This window comes from Sparassis crispa (assembly GCF_003851025.1).
Source record: "Sparassis crispa DNA, contig_000001F, whole genome shotgun sequence".
In the NCBI taxonomy this organism is placed as follows: domain Eukaryota; kingdom Fungi; phylum Basidiomycota; class Agaricomycetes; order Polyporales; family Sparassidaceae; genus Sparassis; species Sparassis crispa.
Window position 1 is genome coordinate 3,236,710 of NW_020939748.1, and position 19,228 is coordinate 3,255,937.

Sequence of the window (19,228 nt, forward strand, 5' to 3'; positions counted from 1 at the left end):
GTACATTCCTAGGAATGCATGTACTAGGCGGTACCGGTGCATAGAAATCGAACCACTGCAAGAACGTCCATTCATCCGTACCGCTTCTCAGCATCGTTGTCAGCGAACCAGTCTTGTGTCTCTCTTGTCTCCTCTGGTGAAGCGATGTTGAGGACTGTTGATTTGCTTTGCGAGTCTGACACCAGTGTGAAATGGTTGGCTTCCAGGCAAGGAGGGTTTAACGTACAAGCTTCGAACGCCTCAACCCCATTTTCTCTGCCTATACCGCTTTCCTTCATGCCACCCCTGCAAGAACCGAGATGAGTATCACGTGTGTAAAATCCAAGGTCAATCACTCACCAAGGCGAACTGGGATCATTGCGATGATGCGTGTTCACCCACACCAGACCGGCCTGAATATCAGCGGCTACCCTATGGGCTCTGGACACATCATTTGTCCAAATGCCTGCACCAAGACCATACTTGGAAGCATTCGCAAGAACGACGCCTTCTCGTTCATCCTATAAAACAATTAGTCAGCACATTAATCGAGGTTCAGGACACGATACTCGCTGAGAAACGCTTTACAACCACTACAGGACCAAATATCTCCTCTCTCCAAAGGTCGTCATCGGTGGAGACGTCAGTGATTACGGTGGGAGGGAAGAAATTCCCCTTGGAGAAATCAAAGTCGTCCATGGGTGACTTTCCAGTCATGCGTCGTCCTCCGGTAAGGATATTCCCAACGCCCTTACGCTGCACCAGCTTCTCTATGCGTACAAGCTGACGATGTGATATTACAGAACCCATCATCGTACGGTAGTTCAGTGCTAAACGAAAACAAAAGAACAAATTTTCAGCACAAAATTGCTCAGTCGCTGAGAAATTGCGACGTACGGTCACCCATTCTGGAAGTGATCAGATGCACTTTCTGCATGAAAAGTTCCATGAACGTCTCATAGATCTCATCTTGGACAATCAGGCGTGTACCAGAAACACATGTTTGTCCGGAAGCGACGAAACATGCGAACGCTGCGCCATTCGCGGCAGCTACTGGATCTGCGTCGTTGAAGACGACGATTGGCGTCTGCAGAAAAGAATATAGACTTCATTTCCAGCTGGTAAATTTGGAAACAGACCTTCCCACCCAACTCCGCCGTGAAGGCGGCCAAGTTGGACCCGACGAGACTTCCAAGGGCACGCCCAGTGGCGGTGCCCGCCTGAAAATTTTGGGTCATGTGCGGATCTGGGGGGTATTGTGATGAAGCTCACCGTGATATCCACTTTCCTTACCAAGGGATTCGACGCAATTGCTTTACCAATTGTTTTCCCATTTCCAGGAAGTACCGTTAAGATACCAGGCGGAACTGTCGACCCGTCAAATTATATAAGGGAGGAACTTGGTGAATTGGTCATGAGGAACTCACGACCGGCGGCGGTGGCCATCTCTGCGAAGTGGAGGAGCGATATTGGCGCGAGCTCGCTGGGTTTGACAATAACAGAATTCCCCGCAGCCAAGGCCGGTGCTATCTTCTTCACTGCAATCAACAGTGGGTGATTGAAAGGCTGAAAATTAGTGATCTCAATTGTCCGAGACACCAGGAACATGCTCGAATGACTGACCGTGATCTGAGCAACCACACCCAGAGGAACACGTTGTACATAGTTCAGCAGTTTACCCTGAGTAGGGGCGATAAATGCTTGATGGGTGCGAAGTAAGGCTGCGTAATAATCGCTGGTAGTAGGTCATACCATCGTAGTGCCGGTAGAAAGACGAGCAAACGGCTTACAACCATTCTGGGAGACGCCCAAGCTGAGCATCCATCTCGCGTATCGCTCTGCCTGTTTGGATAGACTCGATTCGCGCCATCTGCTTCAAACTGTCCTGGAGCCTCCTTGCTAGATTCGACAGTACTCCGGAGCGTTGGATAGCTGGGGCCCTTGACCAGACACCCGACTGAAAAATTTCGTCTGCTGTAAATATAGCTGTTTCTACGTCATTCTGGTTTGCCATAACAATTCTAGAATAGTGAGTCAGCAATTCAGCAAGAGCTGAGGTGCAGGCGAATGACACGTACTTGGAGATGTCTTCCCCAGTTGCCGGATTTTGCAGAATCATTCTAAAAGTGCGTAAGGTGATGATTGAAAAAAACATGGCGCGTCATACCCACTCTTCACGGTCTGTAGGGTCCATATTGGTGCGCTCCAGAATCATATGGAGTGCATAGGGACCATAGCGACTTCGTTGCGGTATCCCTGCCTAAATGAATACGAGAAGATTCACAGATCCATGGGTTGTCAATATTGAACTACTGACCGCTCGATGTATAGGTAGGTATCTCATCGCAGTAAACTGTAGCTACTCAGAGTGGAAACGATTTCGTACACTGGAGAACATCACAGCACGTGCTCGGCACTCCATTTGATAACCGATCGGGAAGTTCCATGGCCCAGAATGGCAAGTCTTGTTTATGGTCTCGACGGTGTTACCTTGAGGTTTCAACGTGGCTGCTGTCAATGCCGCTATTGTGACCTCTATGACCTGGATAGTATTCGCTTATCGCTGTGCGTTGTTTCACTTTGTGTCTCTTCAATACTAACTATGATGCTGGTGCTCGAGATGCACCCTCTGAGAGACTTATTTCAGTGAGATTTGAACTTCCTCCAGGTTGTCTAGATGTAGGTCAGCGTGTTCAGCGCCGACGGATGCTGCTTACGTTTGACCATGCCCTCGTAGCGACCATGACGGAAGCATTGTCATGTATTTGTTATTGTCAATCCACCGATAAATGACTTGTTCACTCTGCGCCATAACATTCCTCCTTTCCACATTGACCGTCTGCCACTGATCCAATGTCTGCATCATTACCCAAGATCGTATGCGAATTTATGGAGGCCTGATGTAGCTGCTCTGACATGGATACGTGCAGAATCTTAGAAAGTTTTGTGGCGCCATCGAGAACACCGCGGCGCGGTTCGCGCATACCGTGTTACTTCCAGAGTCACAATCCGAAGACTTCGTATGCCCTAGACCTGTAGTGGAATCTCTCCAGGAGGTCACATGGGCGGGAGAGAAGGTATGCGTTCTGAATTCTAAGACATGACATCGCTTGTTCACGACTTCACTTCATGCAAGATGCTTGAAGTGAAATTCAAGCCGTTATCGGTTCCAAAAGGACCACCCGGTTTCCGTGTCTGTTTTCCTAGCGGTCGGCCATTTTTCATGTCAGAATTATATGTGCGCTGTTCTCACCACGCTCTTGGCTCTTCCCATTAATTTTCATTGTTTCTCTTGACGCAGGCTGATATGTCAGAAACTGCGCAGGGAATCGGTGTCCCGCATCCAAGAGTGGTCAACTTATTAGAGATGGCCTCAAATTCCCTGGGTCTTGGCACAGAGATGATAATCTTGGAGATGGTAAGAAGTTGATAATGTTTCCTTCAGCAATTGCTCATTTGCGATAGATTAACGGGCAATCGCTGGATGTTCTGTGGCCGATTCTTTCAGACGAACAACACGAGGCGATTTGCGAGGAAATCGTGAAGGTGCTAGTCAAGATGTTCAACTTCCGCTCTGAATATATTCACAGTCGAAGGACCCCCTTCCGATTCGAATATCCTCCCTACAACGTACATTACCCGGACCCATTGCTTCTTACACCCGCGTTTGATCAAGGACCCTTACTCTGGATGGCACCCCAGCGTTACAAGGACACTGTGTTGGAGTACTTCTATGCGCTGGCGCAGCGTGTTGATCTTATATTCAGCAGACCATCAGCCGGGGATGATGACGAAGGAACCGGCTGGCCTGGCAAGCCAGACCCCACCCTTGATGAACGGCGACTTATCCGTGAGACCTGGGCTCGCCTCAAGGCGCTGATCCCTTACCACACCGGTGGATTCTACGTGCCGGCCTCCCTGTCTCCCGAGGCGCACGAGCATCTCATGACAATTCTGCAGAGCAAGACGTTCGGATTATGCCACAGCGACCTCTCGATGTCGCGTATCGTGGTGGATATGTCCGGCTCGAGGCCTAAGATCTACATTACGGGATGGGAACACGTCTACTTCGCACCGCTGTGGTCTTGCGCACGTATCCCGACCTGGATGCAACCCAAAGCGCGACAGCGGACCCCGCTGCCCATCACGGTGAAGCAGCAGGAGAAGATGTCCCGGATGCTGTACCGCCTGATGAAGGCGGCCTCGCGCGACTGGGTGTTCGCGTACGCGTATGGGGAGATGGAGCGCTACTTCGAGCAGTGTCTCAATGCCCACTGGATGTGCCGCGACGGGCTGGAGATGGCGCTCCGCCATATCAAGGCGCGATGGGAGAAGGCGCGCCCGGACATCCCTTTTCCTGTCACGCTCCCAGATCACATCGAGCACATAGCTATCCCCGACGACTTGGATCCCCGGAGCACGCTATTTGCCCCGCTTGTACCGGACGGCGGACCCCCGCTGTCTGACCTGGCCTTGCCTCTGCTGTTGCAACCCCCTGCTCCGGCCCCAGTCCGCTCGCCGCGTAACATATATCCTCAATATCCGCTGTTAACTCGTGAGCAGGCGGATCAAGCGTTGGCGTTGGGGAGGATCGTCGGTGGACGATCGCATCCTCAGGTGGTGGCTAGCCAGCCCCCGCCTGACCCGGCGAGGTCTCTACTGCTGCAACCCCTAGCTCCATGCCAATATCAGATCCACGAGGCCGATCAGCCGTACCGCTCATACTACACTATGCCGCCGCCTGGGATGGTGGAGGCGGTGATGAAATTCGAGGAGTTTATGAAGAGAGACGGGGAACAACGTCGTGCCGCTTATCCCAATGAACTTGCGCCGCCGCCTCTGCCATCATCAGGGGACTATGAAAACTAGGCTGGCTTTGTCACGCTGGCGAACGGTCTCGGAAGAAACGGAGGCGTATCTGCTGGGAGTCGTAAAACGATGCGACAGTCCTATAGATCTGAGTGAGGCGTTCTGTCGATGCAATACGTATGATATTCATTATCCTCCTAACGTACTGTACATGTTCTATCCCTTGCTTTGTCCGTGCTTTGTCTATGCTATGTCTCCCCACATGTATCGCTGTAACCAGTGCTAGACACCTCCCGATAGATATCGGAAATAACATGTAACAAGTTACCTGCCAGTGCTCAGCAGCAGCAGAGTTTTGAAATAGATCTAGCCAAACAACTCCACCGCGCGTAAACTGCGTTCTTCACATGAGCATGCCTACCAAGACTGCTACGTACACATGTTACCACGATCCGTCAAAGTATCAGCCCGAGTCAAACAAAGCCAAAGGTATCACCAATTGACATCATATCAGATGCGCCCACACCGAGCGCGCAGTCGTAATCGTGCAACCATAGATAGTTCGTGATCCCGATTCCAAAACTTCGCATTGACGTCCCGGCAATCGTGTACCAATACGCAAGGTGCGACTCTCGGAGCGATAACATAGCTGGACAGAGCGGGGGGTGAAGAGAGCGCTGATGCAACTAGACCGAATGCCGTCTTCAACCAAGCCGTAGCATAGACGTCCTAAGACAAGAATCCACGAATCGCGCCTCCCACATTCTGCACGTCCAGCCTAAAAGAAGATCAGCACCCGCAACCAACTTGCATGAGTAGAATAACGGCATGCTCACAAGAACGTATCATGGCCCCACACACCGCCGAGCTCGTAATAGCTGACCATATTGTTCCCCGCGATGTGCAGCGCGTCCGCGACCTCGCGTTGCTGCTCGACCGGGAAAAGGATGTCGCTCTGCACGCCGAGGATGAGCATTGGCGTGTGTGCGAGCGGGCGGAGGCCTTCCGCGAGCGCGTTCAGGTGCGGCGGCGGGTTCGGCGGCGGCGGGTGCGAGCGAGAGTGTCCGCGCTGCGCGTAGTGGTACGAGTGCTGATGCGCGTGCCCGGACGACTCGGGCCCGAGCGGGCGTGGGGGGGCCGGAGCCAGTTGCAGCTCAGTGAGCGCGGGGAGCGTCAAGTCGAACACGTCCATCGCCTTCGAGATGTAGATGAGCGAGTTCGCGTCGTACTTGAGACAGAACTGCTCGCCCTGTAAGGAAGGAGGTCAGCTGCGGTGGCAGAGCGCACTGTGTGCACATTGGCCATACCTGGTAGTCGAGATAAGTCTCTATCATGTAATCCGGACACAATGCAGGCATGCGCGGTTTTGATGGATGCCTGCGTGGATGTTCGAGTTCATGTCCCAGTTCCTGGACTTCTTGTAGCGGTCTCAGTTTGCGCCCAAATCGGATATCCCACTCGGGACCGGATCGATATGTGATAGTCGCAATTTCTGGAGAAACAGTCGTCAACGAATGCGCAAGTGGTATAACGACAAAAATCGTACGTCGTGCAAGCTTCATGCCAGTGTGTGGTGGGAGCCCGTCATAGTAGAATCCATTGTTCCAATTCGGATCTGCCATTAGCACTGCGAAGATATGAGCACATGCAGTACACAAGGCATACATGAATGCTCCTACCACTCCGCTGTGCGAATCGCATCGCAATGGCGCTTGGGCTGCTCCTCGCTGTCCCACTAATGCTGACCACTTTCTCCACTCGTTTTGGGTATAGCCATCCTGCTGCTAGGCTTTGCATCGCACCCATCGACGAACCAACGCTCGCATAGAGATTCTCGATGCCTAGATGATCCAAGAGACAGAACTGCGCGCGCACCATGTCCAAGATGGAGACGACGGGAAATCGGGTACCGTATATCTGGTCCGAAGTAGGGTCTAACGACGACGGACCCGTTGAGCCGTAGCATCCGCCCAAGACGTTCGTGCATATTATGAAGAATTGGTTTGTATCAAGTGCACGTCCTGGGCCGATGAATTTTTCCCACCAGCCATCGGACGGATTGGCTTCGGTCGATGCAGCATGCGAAGAAGCAGAGAGGCCAGTGTGGAGGAGGATGACGTTGTCCTTTGCAGGAGAAAGGGTACCCCAGGTCTCATAGGCGATATCAAACGACGGAAGGGGGTCTGCATAGGTGAGCGGGAAAGGAGACTCGTGGTGGTAGATCTTGTATGATGTGGGACTAGGGCGGGCGTAGGGAACCTCTGGGCCCCCCGACTTGGACATGGAGGACGAGGAAATAGAGAGAGGGGATCCCAATATGCTGCTGCGAATGCGAGACTCGCGAGCGGCATGAGCTTCGACGCACGGAAAGAACGGGCGATCGCCAGTGCGCGGGGGCGGGTTCGCGCATGGCGACGCTGCCTGGACTGTTGCAGATCGATTTGTGGGCCTGCGACCAGGTAACTTGATGCGTCTCGCGCCTACTTTTGCGAAACTCATTGCAGAGAAATTGGAGAGAGGCAGATGGTCAGGTAGGTAGAAAATTTTGCTGCGGGCAAGGATAAGAAGTCGGGGATATGCGGAGAGAAGGGTTCTTAAGCCTGGCGACAGCGCAGCGTGGGTGACGTGCAGAAGTCACGCAGGGAAGAAGGGGCGGAGAGGAGATGTCTGTTGTCGGCGCCATGTTGCGTGCAGCTCGTCGTAATTCACCCTGCAAGACCGATGGCGACACTATTGCACCTACCTCCACGTGACTTCAGCGCCGCTCCGCCGACGCGTGCGCCCAAGTCGGCGCGTCGCGTCCACCGCCTTCATCTCTGGTAGCCAACATACGTTGTTCAGCAAATTCTCTTCGAAAAAATCAGCGCGCGTGGCGCACTTTCTCAGAGGAGAATCTTGTTGAACATTTGCTCTCCATGCGAGTTGGGAAGACCCTGACTTGGTGCGCACGCCATGATGAGTTGTCTTCGGCTACTCCAGCTATTCGGATTTGAAACCACCTTCGGTGCATACTGTCGGAAGTGACAAGACAGGCGCATCCGAGAAATCCCGTTCGAATATAATACTTAAGGTCCAGGAAGCTGACAGGTATCCGCAAGTCCTCTTGGCTTTGCTTTCGTGGATATTACTGACCTTCTTGCCCCGCTTAGTTGACAGCACATACAATATGTGGAGGACGCACCTGCACTGAAACGGCCTGCTGGATGCTTAAGGTGTCTGCTTGGCGGTCCCAGTGCGGTCCCTGCGGCGATGCCATGACCCTACTCTGTCGATCCGCCAATTAGTTCGATTCTTGCCATGAGTTCCTCCGTCACGCTGTACCATGAAATTCATCTTTGGGTCATACATGGTCACCGAGAATTCCCGAGACGCGGAAGGATTGCCAACTGGCCCAAAATACATCCCAAGAAAAGACCGTAATGACGCCCAAAAGCCCAGCCAATTAGTTCCCGATCTGCACCGGAGGCTTTACAATTGGTTCTTGAAAGATACGCCGCCATAGCTGTGGCTTTTTACCGTGAATTTTGCCTATCTTGCGCTACACTCCCTTGCTTGGCCGATGACGAGGAAGTCGCTCGTATTCCCCGCAGCTCAGGGTAGGTGAGAGAGGGTGTGCAATGTCGTAGGCGGACGGGCTCCCACAGCCTCTATAAGGCAGCACTCTGAATTCGAATTTCTCATTCTCTAGCCCTGAGATGAGCAATTGCGTTCACAGGGATGTGTCTGTTGGACAGCTACGCGATAGCGGCCATCAGGTCCGATCCGCATTGGCGGTCGAGACGCGTACGGATCCTAGCAGGTCACGAGGTGACGCGTTGAGGTGTACGCGTCTAGTGCCTGATATGCCACTTGGACTGCCTGCAGAATAGGCAGGTGCGTGCTCGACTCTCTTCTCTGTTACAAGTCCACTGAAAGCTCAGAGCACAGCTCGTGAATACGTCATGCTCAGGCGCATCCGGGGTCGCTTAGAAAGATATCGCTTCAGAACGGGTCACCTTTTTGGGTTTTTGAATTTGATGCACGACAGGAAAGAACCTGATGCGGGCGCGATCTGTGCGTAACAGCAAGGCTTACGCGACATTCACGTTGCCCGACGAGGCGCCCGTTATTCGCATTCAGCTCTATGTCTTCGTGGACTCGTCTCATCATGTGAGGTCTCATTTTTTTTCCAGCTGACGAGCTTCGTGGTTCTTGCAGGCTGTATGGCTAAGCCGGGAGAATTACCCTGCTGGTGCCGCGACTGCGAGGAAGAAAGTTCCTGTTGTCAGATTTCGATAGAAACGCAGACCCACATTGCCGCCTGTTTTTACGGCCTATGTCCCCCACGCGCTATCCCGACACATTCTCGGCTATGAACGTCAGCACGGACGATATGACCTTGACCGGTGCTCTGAGGCCGCCTCTTGTTACCACGACCTCATGAATGCCTCCCGCTTTGTCTCCAACACCCGAGCATTCTATGAAACTTCGACTAAATGCTGCTTCTGTTGTTGCTACTAGTATTACTAAACTGCGATTCGGCCTAACAATCTCACTCGATTTCTGTATCCGGCAGCAGGACCCTACTTGTCGCACTGTCGCTGTTATGGATTGATTGTGCAGTTCAGTAATTACACCACCCACGCTTCTCACATAATAATCGTAACCTCGATCTCGCACAGCGGCGGCAGCGAATCCTGCGGTCAATCCCGGTTGTCTGGGCTCAGCGGACTGCAGTTACACTGAGGTCAATATTGCTCGGCCTGAGTCTCTCAAGCTGACTTTGGGGACGTACCCTCAGAAAAAAGGAAGTTGAGCACTCAGACCATGCCGGAGATCCTACAATTGGCATTCGAGTGGGTGAGTAGTCAAAGAAACCATTCATTGGCTTCGTTATTTACATACCATGTCCTCCAGCTGGTGCCCACAAACATCGAGAACCGTTATACCCTCCTTCGTCGATCTTTTGAATGCTAGACAGAAAATGCCATCCTGGTTGGGGAGCGAGCTATGCGCGTAATGGCGATGTTCGCATTGACCGGCAAGGCGCCCATTATTTCGCATGCAACTCTCATGTCTTCGTGGACTTCTCATCATGCAAGGTCTCATTTTTCCTAGGTGATGAGTATCGTGGTTCTCCCAAGCTGGGCGGCTAAGTGAGGAGCATTCTCTGGTGGTGCGCTCCTCGCAGTGTCCGGCTGCGAGGAAGAAGCTTTCCGTTATCAAATTGGAACGGCTCCGTATGGATGCGCAGCTAGTGGGCCGCCATACTTTACCGTTCGTGTCCCGCAAGTGCCATCCCGACAGATTCTCGGCGATGGGCGTGCGGCATGGATGAGATTGCGATTTTGACCGTTGCCCTGAGGCTGCCTCTCGCCTCTCTAGAACCTCGTGTGCGCCTGCTACTCCGATATCTGAGTGTTGTGGGATTATGACCGAAAGTTGCTCTTGTTCCTGGTGTTTATTCACTGCAGTGTGCGCCTTACAGTCCCACTCGAAGTCTGTTTCTGACAACAGGATCACAATTGCTGGATTGTAACTGCGGCGCTGAGCGCGGGCAGAGGCCCGGATGGGATTGCAATACTAACCAGCAGCGCATCCCGCCCCGCACATCCTCCCGACGCGTCCGCCATATCCTTCCGTCTGCTGCGATCCCGTTCTTCCCTTTCCGACCTTTCTGTGTATATAAGCATGATGTTTTCACCGCTGACCTGCATTGTCTGGCACAATCCTACACAACATATCTTTCGCACTTCGCCTGCTCATCGACACCATGATTTTGACGGCCGGTCTCGTCGCTACGCTCCTTCCCGTGCTATCTTTTTCCCATCCCGTCGAGTTTCAGCCGGCTAAACCTCGTAATATGCGCATCGCATTGAACAAACGGTCAACCTTCAACAACAGTGGAATTGCTGATGTAGAAGGTCTCAAAAATCATGCTGCGTCTGCCGTTGCGTATGCACCCACCGTCTCCCTCTTGTCTGTCTGTCTACTCACTTCGCACCACACAGGAAATACCGCGCAGGCATGGCAGCCTATGAACACAACACAGGCACTGCGCACCCGCTCGCCGGGCAAACCGGGGCGGGCACCACCGCCAATAAGCGCGCCACAGGCGCCGACGAGCTCATCGGCGTCCAGAGCGGGCAGATGTGGTACGGCAATATCACCGTCGGCACGCCTCCAGTGGCGTTCATGGTCGACTTCGACACGGGCAGCAGCGACCTCTTCGTGCCCGGGTCCGCATGCGGACCGTCGTGTTCCGGGCACACGCTCTACAACCCGAACCAGAGCACGACCGCCGTCGACCTCCACACGGGTTTCACGCTCCAGTACGGCGACGGCTCGACCGTGCAAGGCGCGGAGTACACCGACACAGTATCCCTGAGCGGCTTCACCGTGAGTCCCGCTTGCGGCGCAGTGCACGGAGATGAACTCACACTTGCGTTGCGTGTTGCTGCAGGTCACGAACCAGACGCTCGGGGCCGCGACGCAGCTGTCCAATAATTTCGCGGCGCCCAACAGGCCTTCGGACGGCCTGCTGGGCATGGCGTTCAAAAGCCTCTCGGCATACAACGCGGACCCGCTTTTCCAGTCGCTAATCGCCGAGAACGCGACCGACGAGCCCGTCTTCGCATTTAAGCTCGCGCAGAACGGGTCCGAGCTCTTCCTCGGTGGCGTGAATCCCGCACTGTACACGGGCGACTTCACGTACGCGGACCTCACCGGCGACGTGAGTATCCTGCTCCCGGGCTTCAGCTGAAGTCGTGCTGACGCGCTCGTGTTGGGCACAGGGCTTCTGGATGATCGGTGTGGATGCCATGGCGTTCAACGGCTCTGCGGTCACGAACATTACCGGCATCGTCGACACGGGCACGACGCTCATCGTCGGCGACACGCAGTCAGTCGAGCAACTGTACGCGACGATTCCGGGCTCGCAGAAGCTGGGCACGGACGGGCAGGAGACATACTCGATCCCGTGCGACGCGGTCTCGCCGCTTAACATTACCATCAGTGGGACCGTGTTCACCGTTAGCCCTGAGACGTTTAACAAGGGCCCGCTGAACGATGGGTCGAATAACTGCCTGGGTGGGCTTATGGGTCAGCCGTCTCTTGGTGAGTAGGAAGCTGCCAACCAGTTAGAGCTGTGCTAACGCATGTGAACTCCTTTCCTCGTGCAGGTTTCTGGATTTTGGGAGATGTGTTTTTGCAGAACGTTTATACTGCTTTCGATGTTGGAAACACTCGTGTGGGCTTTGCTAGTCTCGCATAAATTATTTCTGGGGTTTATAGTCGAATACACACCTTTTCATCACATTGTGGCATATTCTGAGTACGAGCACACATGTAAACATCTTCATAAGTGAGTCAGAAGGAGCAATTCGAATTTGACAAAAACCATACAGAAGTTGCCCCAAACACGTACTCCCTGCACAAACAGTATACAGAACTGCGACCGCAGACAAGACGATCGCCACAGTCGCTACATATATATGCAGGTATCCTGAGGCAGAAACGTTGCAACCCTGCATCAATGGCATCGCGACCCTCAAGGTCGACCTCGCGACTGTCACGCGAGCGGAGAGAAGTCAAGAACATGGCCAGGCACTACTTTCCGGTCGATCCCAATGATCGAGTTGTTTGTATGGTGTGTTGCCGGCACCGTAGAGGTGTTTTCCCCGCATTGCTCCAACGTTCAGGAACCTCTGGAGCCTTGCTGCAGCTGTATGGACTAGTGCCTGAAACTTTCAGAGTATGAATCCATGCATGGACCGTGGCTCAGTGCGGACGCGACACACGCGAAGGGACGTGCCAGCTACCACGATCGAGACCAATGTGTCGCAGGACGGGCCGGCGGAAGAGGTGTCCTGCCTTTCAAGAGGACACGCCACATGTATCAAAGTTTTGGGTGCCAAATGACGTCAGCTGTTGGTACTAGGACGACAATCAGACATCGTTATCAGAGTCAGCGCAACACCAGTGCAAGCTTAATAGCTGGAGTTGCGCTGGCGCCGAGCGAGTTTGAAGTTCCCAGAGTAGACGCTGATAGGTGCTCACCCCACTACGCGTGACTGGTCCTACATAACTGTTGTTCTGGTCACGGATAGTTTAAGCTGGGAGCGACAACTAGATAGAGTATCCAGTCACCTGCACCCACGGTCGGAGCTGCTGAAGTATTCACGAGAAGTTAGGCCATGAGGGAATTTTTGGACCGGAAGGAAAAACCCTCTCTAGAAAAAGAACGAAGCAAAGTACCTGGGAACCAGTAGGAATATCTGCCAGTTAGAGCTTCGGACCCAAGTCGTATCAATCGTTAGAGGACGCGTGGCTGATTGGACCGTCATAAATAGAGGAAGGTAGAACGAACTCGTCCTCGAGGATGGAGATACGGGGCGAAAGTGTAGCGAGACACGGCGAGACTGAGTCTGACTGACTGATCGTGCACACGTCCTGGGAGAGCATATGACCCCATGCCGTATTGCGTGACGGTTGTACCAGAGCTGGAAGTTGGAGAAGATGGAAGCGACCGTAATGAAGGTAGGAAGATTTACGTGGCGGCTGGGGGAGGCTGTCGCATGGCTGCAGTGGTCGAAATGACAAACGGCAACAGCGGAGAGAGGCGATATGTTTTTCTCACGCCTGCTACGAACCTCTCCCACATAGATCTGCTAATAGTGCTACTGTTGGATATATACCGCACACCCTCGCTCGACACACGCATCGTTATATGTCCCCTTGTCGCCCCTGGAACACCCAATGTCGCCTGGAGAATCGTCAGACGTGCAGTCAGACAACTCTTGTCTCTCCGGGTCGTCCTTAGCACCACCGTCCACGACGTCCACTTCGTTACTCGACTCCGCCGTGCACCTCGCTCATGCATTGGCTCCTTCTGAACAGCACGACAGAAGACGGAGCTTAGGTTTGATTGACGCTGCTCGTGTGAGGTTCACCAGAGATGTGAGTTCTTCAACACGCCTCACCCAAATGACGGTCTCGAGACGTGCCTAACACGTGTTGGGTTCCGTTCTCCTCTTCAGTTTCAGTCTCTCGTTCGCTCCAACAGCAAGCCCCAGCGTGTCCATACCCTCTTGTCTGTCCAGGTCCGTTCCCGCCGTCCCCAGCAGCATCAGCCTGTGCTAACATTACTCCAACGGCTTACCGTAGACGCGAGCGCCTGAAGATCCCAGATTCGCCTTCCGGGGTAGTGACAAAAACCTGAACACACGGCTCGCAAACTTGGATACACAAATGATGGAGCTCCTACCAGAAGAGAGGCAGGGAAGGGGATTGGGAACGAGGGTGAGTCCTCTCCATCTGTCTTTGGTATTTCAGTGCCGACAACGCGTGCTTCACGCGACTCCGACGCGTTACGTGTTGGAATGTTTAGATCGTTAATTTTTTGAGTCGATCGCGTTCGCGTTCTCGCTCAAAGAAACGTCGGTCGCGCTCCCTCGACGCCGCCGTCAGCCACATGCCGATGCCTCTAGCCAGGGAACCTATTGCCGCGCATGCGCGCCGTGCAAGCATAGAGGACGAGGATGAGTATACAGGTGCATCGTCTTCCGCTCCACGGCCGACTACACGCAGCGTTTCCCGACCCTTGTCTTCCGCAACGAACACTACTGTCAAGCCGCTACCCAGGACACCGACACCAGCTGACCCTCGTGCTACGGCACTTCCAAAACCTCGTTCCACCCCAGTCTACAAAAACACAGTCATTGAACCCACCTCTCTGTCTTCTAAGGGAAAGAAGATGAACCTCTTCGGGCTTTCCATCTCCAGTCCGCGGAAGGCGTCCTTCGAGGACAGCGGAAAGCCCAAGTCTCGACCTCCTACTCCTGGATCAGCGCCCGCTGCCTTACTCCCCAGTAGCGTAACCAGCAACCATCCTCTCTGGGGCTCACATTCCGGTTCAGGATCCACCTCTCATAAGTCCCATGAGGAATCGAACAAGCGTCCGTCATTGGACATCGAGAGAACGATCAAGGACCGTCGGTTAGATTCCGGCAAGCCTTCTCGCCCCAACGTCGTTGCGCCTGCCGCGCGCCCTCCCCCAATCCATCTACTGACCACCCGCGGCGAGTATCTGGAACGAAACCACGACACCGATACAGAGACAATTGACCTGGGAGGGAGGTGCTCTCCGCTGTGTGGGTTGCGAACACCGAGGCTTACCGGTGCGCCCTCTGACAGGGAGAAGGAGGCAATGTGGGGTTCGCGTGAACGATCGCGAGAGAAGGAGCGGGAGGGGATTCGGTGGAAGGAGAAAGAGAGGGAGAGGGATCGCGAACACATCACGCACCCCCGCAGAGTTGGTTCACCCGCTCTCCGGGAGCGTGAGCGAGAATCCAGATCAACCGTTGGCCCGGTGCCCGTGGAGAAGGTCGCCAGTGGGAGTGGGACCAGCAAGCAGAGCAGAACCCGGGACGCTTTACCCGGCGCTAATGGGAATGCCGCCGCGATAGCTGCTAGGGCAAACCGGACCAAACATGGCAGCTTCGACTTCGAACGCCCTCTGTCAGCTAATGCAGTCGTGACCAGCGATATGAAGGCCGCGTTGACCCAAATGGGCATTGGGGATACGGACAAGCCTCACGCCATGCAGCGCAGCCACAGTACAAGGGGTACGTCTCGCCGGGAGCTTGCTGCCAAAGATGAGGCAGGTACGAAGTCTCATCAGGCAGCAGCGCTGGCTTCTTCACAGGACAAAACCAAGACAAAACCAAAACTGGACGTCAACACGTCCAGCTACTTCCTCACACGACGCGTAACCGGGAGCTCAACTGCGACGTCTAATCCTCCCCGCTCACACCAGGTACACCACTCTCGCGGTAACAGCCATCACAATGACTCCGACAAGGAACCTATTTCGCCCACCTCATCGCATTCATCTGGGAAGAACTCCAGTTGGGGCCGGAGTGCGGGCAAACGCATGGCGCGGCCGACTCATGGACCGTTCAAGTTTGAGCCCGCGGTGCCTCCCATCCCCGGTTCTCCCGCTGACGAGCGGAAACGCCCCGTTGTCCCGAATGGCCCCCGCGGCGTGAGCTCTCAGGAAGCGCAGTCTCGCCATCCTCGGGTTGCAGGCAAAGGTCGCTCGCTGGACCTGGGCCTGGGCCTGTCGTGGGCACCGACGCGCCTGCGCGAGAACGCACTGCTGCAGATTGGGGGTGTGGGAACGACTGTAGGTGGGAGTACGGCTGCGGCAGTAAGGGCCCGGGCGAGATGGAGGGGCGCTACCGTTGATGAAGAGGGCCGATTGAGCGCAGATGGGTCCGTCGCCGCCGCAGATGTGGCTGCAGCGTTTCGCGAGGCGCTGGGGGACGCGGCGTATGCGACATTCAAAACCTGTGAGTTTGAATCACCGCTAACTCTCGTTCGTGGAGTCGCTGACGTCGTATTGACAGTTGTTCATCGGTTCGATGCTCATGCCATACCGCTAGACGGTCCATTCGGTCTTCTTTTGCACGTACAAAGGCTTCTTGACTCTGCTCCTGGCCTTGACGAGCGAGGAAAGCGGGTTCTCCTGGACAGATTCGTCCATGTTGTCCAGGAGAACCACTGACTACGTATGTCGACCCATCCTTCGCAGTCATTCGTTTGATTCTTTTTCTGCTCCTCTTGCGCATCTACTCTATCATATCAGCTATTTGCTTCCGTTATGCTGGCCTCGCTGTTGCACTGTTTGGGTTTTGCACGACACAATGTTATGCAATATGATCTGCTGCGCCATCTATCATACGTTCTGTATTCCCCATCTACTGGATATCAATCATTCCGTCATGTATACTCAGCAATCTTTGTCACTTCGAATTCCTGGCATTACTTACACATGGGCTGTAACCCTCGGCTGTTGATGACCTGCCCACTCCTCACGTTTTACGACTACGAATTTGCTCCGTACGAGTTACCATGTGGTAGATGTTCTTGCAATCGCATAATACCTTGGAATGTTTGGATTTCATCGCTTGACTGTACGATTATGCAGTTGATATTCGCTTGCACTGGGTGCACACGGACAGGAACGTTGCTTGGATACTACGCCATAACTTGTACACGCAGGATTCGATACACTGCAATAACTACGTAACGTCGAGGTGGGCACAACAAAGCGAAGGCCGACCACTCCTCCGAGTAGCCAGGAAAAAGTACGTAGTTTGCCAGTGGGGCACAAGAAGAAGTCGAACAGGATAAACGAACAGAGCGCGAGCAGTGAGTATTGTGCCAGAAGGTGAGTGGATAAGTTTATAGTAAAACAACAAGAGCCCGCTCGAGATACTTTGTCCATATGAACCACCATTTCATACTTGCAAGCTATCCCTCTGCGGGCCGCCCGGCGGACTGACCAGCTGGAAGCTCTGCAGTGTCCCCGGCGCAAAGTCCACCGAGTACATCGCAGAACTGGTAGACAGTCGCAAATCTCCATCTGAGTCATTGGGCGGGCGAAGCCCGCCATGCAGTGGTGATAGCATCGGCGACGGAAGTGGAGACGTCGGGAGAGGCGCAGTGGGAGGTTCGCGGTAAGTCAGTGGAGTACTGGCACGCCTAGTGTGCACGGTGACCAACTGGGTAGAGCGCACGGGAGAGGCAGCGGACTCCGGAATCGTATTAGCTAAGGGAGAAGGGCCAGTAGGCTGATGAAGCGTGGGCATCGCGGGTTGCTGCAGCGAGTCGCGCTCGACACTGAAGCTGAACGACACCGGGATGGATTGTCTACCTGCAAAGTAGGCACTCGTCCGTGCCGTATCTTGCACCGGGAGTGGAGGCGGGAGAGGCAGGTTGGGATTTTCGATCGCGTCCGCGGAATACATGGTTGCCATGTCAAGGATGTGCTCTATGTCTGTTGTGGAAATGGAAGATGTGGGCGATGTGGGCACTACGCGTGAGCGGCTCGAGCGCCTCCTGGACAGGCTACGCTTGACACCGTCTGAATGGCGGAAGGCTCTAGGGTTTGATGGGAGCGAGACGGCGAAAGGAGCGGACGAGGCCAAGCACCCCCGCGCGCTACTGCTGCTACTGTGCACACTCAGAACTAGACTGCTCGAGATGGAGTTGGATGGAGAAAACGAGGACATTGAGACAAAGCTCATGTCTGGGTCGGTGTACAGCGGGTTTTTGACGAAGCGTGCAGTATCTGCGCCATCCTCACGAATATCTGCCATTGGTGTAAACAGCTGGGGTGACTCCTTTTGGTCCCAAGCAGTCGAAGAGGGAAGGTCTTGAAGGTCTTCCGCATCACCACGGGCGAAGGATACGGGAGGCCCTTCCACATCAGGTGACTCGACTATTTCCCAAGAGCCGTTCCTCATATTCGCCATGCGGGTCATCCGTGCTTTGCGGCGACGGTAGAGTAACACTGCGACGACAACTATGATTGCCAAAGCGATAGTCCCAGGAACCACTGCAATCGCGATGATATCACCTCTGATAAATACGAGAGGATGAGCTCCCCGGGCATATTCCAAATGAATCCAGTCACTGACTTTGTCAAACCCTTAGATTTCGACTTGATTGCTTCCATAGATGATGCGGTAGTCGTCGCATTCGGCACAAACAACGGGATGCACGAGGTTGAGCTCATCGAGTCCCCGCCTATGGCTAGAAGAGCAGTCGTCTCGCGGTATCCGGTTGCATTGTTACTGAGCAGTAGAACTGTCTGCAATTCGCGGAAGACGTCCATAATGTAGATGGCAGTACCCGCCTGATCGTCGGACTCGGTCTGATTTACGGCGAACGAAGCTCCTCGAGGGACAAATCCACGAATAGTCGGCACACTGTCAACCGTCGAGTTATACGTGACATTGAATGGAGCACACTGTTGCAAGTCGTCTCCAACCACGTAATGTCTTGTCGTCTCGTTCTGATGCAGACATGTGCTGTCGTTCGATGACTGCACCTGTATCACATCAGAAACCAGCCCGGTGCCCACACCACGAGCATCGTCCAAGGATGCTACAAACTCGACACCCGCAGCGAGAGGAAGGAAGTTGACCGCCGCACCGGTCGCAGTTGAGTTGTCCCACGCCGACGCAGGTAAAACGATGGAAATTGGGGTAGAGTCGAAGGGCACGACAGTCAATGTCAAGGGAAGCGCAGCTGGTAACTTGCCTCCTGAAAAGTAGATGGAAAAATTACCGCACTGCTCGACGGCTGAAAACGTGATAGAGTTGAAGAGCGAAAATACGGCCTGCGGTCCCAATACAAGTAGAAAAACGCCGACTAGGGCGAAATGGAGCACGAACATTGTACCGTACTCCTGCGAAAAAGAGCGATCGCGGTGGAGCTGGGGCCGCAATGTTAGAAGGCAAAGGGTGGGCGAGGCATCCAGACGCTTGCGTAGCTCGAAGCTGATAAGAAAGAAACAAGGGCAGTCTGCAGCTAGCAGGCGACGGTCGTTGCCATGCATGCGCTGATGTCAAATTCCGCTGAGGTGGCGAACTGGGACCCTGCCGTAACTTGC

The 19,228-nt window shown here is 54.1% G+C and overlaps 6 protein-coding genes across 6 annotated transcripts; 3 read left to right on the top strand and 3 right to left on the bottom strand.

The window, feature by feature from the left end:
- Window positions 1-71: 71 nt before the first annotated feature.
- Window positions 72-2,323, bottom strand: SCP_0211570 (Aldehyde dehydrogenase [NAD(P)+] 2; the record flags this gene model as incomplete). The annotated part of the gene is made up of 13 exons (XM_027755067.1): window positions 72-175; window positions 227-285; window positions 340-500; window positions 553-809; window positions 877-1,066; window positions 1,119-1,199; window positions 1,252-1,346; window positions 1,407-1,545; window positions 1,603-1,714; window positions 1,770-2,000; window positions 2,058-2,099; window positions 2,151-2,239; window positions 2,297-2,323. The coding sequence occupies 13 exons, from the start codon at window positions 2,321-2,323 to the stop codon at window positions 72-74; spliced, it is 1,587 nt and encodes a 528-aa protein (XP_027610868.1).
- A 509-nt stretch (window positions 2,324-2,832) lies between these two features.
- SCP_0211580 (hypothetical protein) lies at window positions 2,833-4,848 on the top strand (the record flags this gene model as incomplete). The annotated part of the gene is made up of 5 exons (XM_027755068.1): window positions 2,833-2,856; window positions 2,910-3,056; window positions 3,116-3,217; window positions 3,281-3,397; window positions 3,445-4,848. 5 exons carry the CDS (start codon window positions 2,833-2,835, stop codon window positions 4,846-4,848), a joined length of 1,794 nt encoding a protein of 597 aa, XP_027610869.1.
- Window positions 4,849-5,517: 669 nt separating this feature from the next.
- SCP_0211590 (Serine O-acetyltransferase) lies at window positions 5,518-7,287 on the bottom strand (the record flags this gene model as incomplete). The annotated part of the gene is made up of 5 exons (XM_027755069.1): window positions 5,518-5,566; window positions 5,625-6,037; window positions 6,096-6,280; window positions 6,335-6,415; window positions 6,468-7,287. 5 exons carry the CDS (start codon window positions 7,285-7,287, stop codon window positions 5,518-5,520), a joined length of 1,548 nt encoding a protein of 515 aa, XP_027610870.1.
- Window positions 7,288-10,540: 3,253 nt separating this feature from the next.
- Window positions 10,541-12,040, top strand: SCP_0211600 (Aspartic protease; the record flags this gene model as incomplete). The annotated part of the gene is made up of 5 exons (XM_027755070.1): window positions 10,541-10,722; window positions 10,779-11,166; window positions 11,231-11,500; window positions 11,562-11,883; window positions 11,949-12,040. 5 exons carry the CDS (start codon window positions 10,541-10,543, stop codon window positions 12,038-12,040), a joined length of 1,254 nt encoding a protein of 417 aa, XP_027610871.1.
- A 1,484-nt stretch (window positions 12,041-13,524) lies between these two features.
- Window positions 13,525-16,333, top strand: SCP_0211610 (hypothetical protein; the record flags this gene model as incomplete). The annotated part of the gene is made up of 6 exons (XM_027755071.1): window positions 13,525-13,725; window positions 13,806-13,868; window positions 13,933-14,067; window positions 14,156-15,392; window positions 15,456-16,118; window positions 16,176-16,333. The coding sequence occupies 6 exons, from the start codon at window positions 13,525-13,527 to the stop codon at window positions 16,331-16,333; spliced, it is 2,457 nt and encodes an 818-aa protein (XP_027610872.1).
- A 736-nt stretch (window positions 16,334-17,069) lies between these two features.
- SCP_0211620 (predicted protein) lies at window positions 17,070-19,174 on the bottom strand (the record flags this gene model as incomplete). The annotated part of the gene is made up of 2 exons (XM_027755072.1): window positions 17,070-18,192; window positions 18,252-19,174. The coding sequence occupies 2 exons, from the start codon at window positions 19,172-19,174 to the stop codon at window positions 17,070-17,072; spliced, it is 2,046 nt and encodes a 681-aa protein (XP_027610873.1).
- Between the last annotated feature and the right edge of the window lie 54 nt (window positions 19,175-19,228).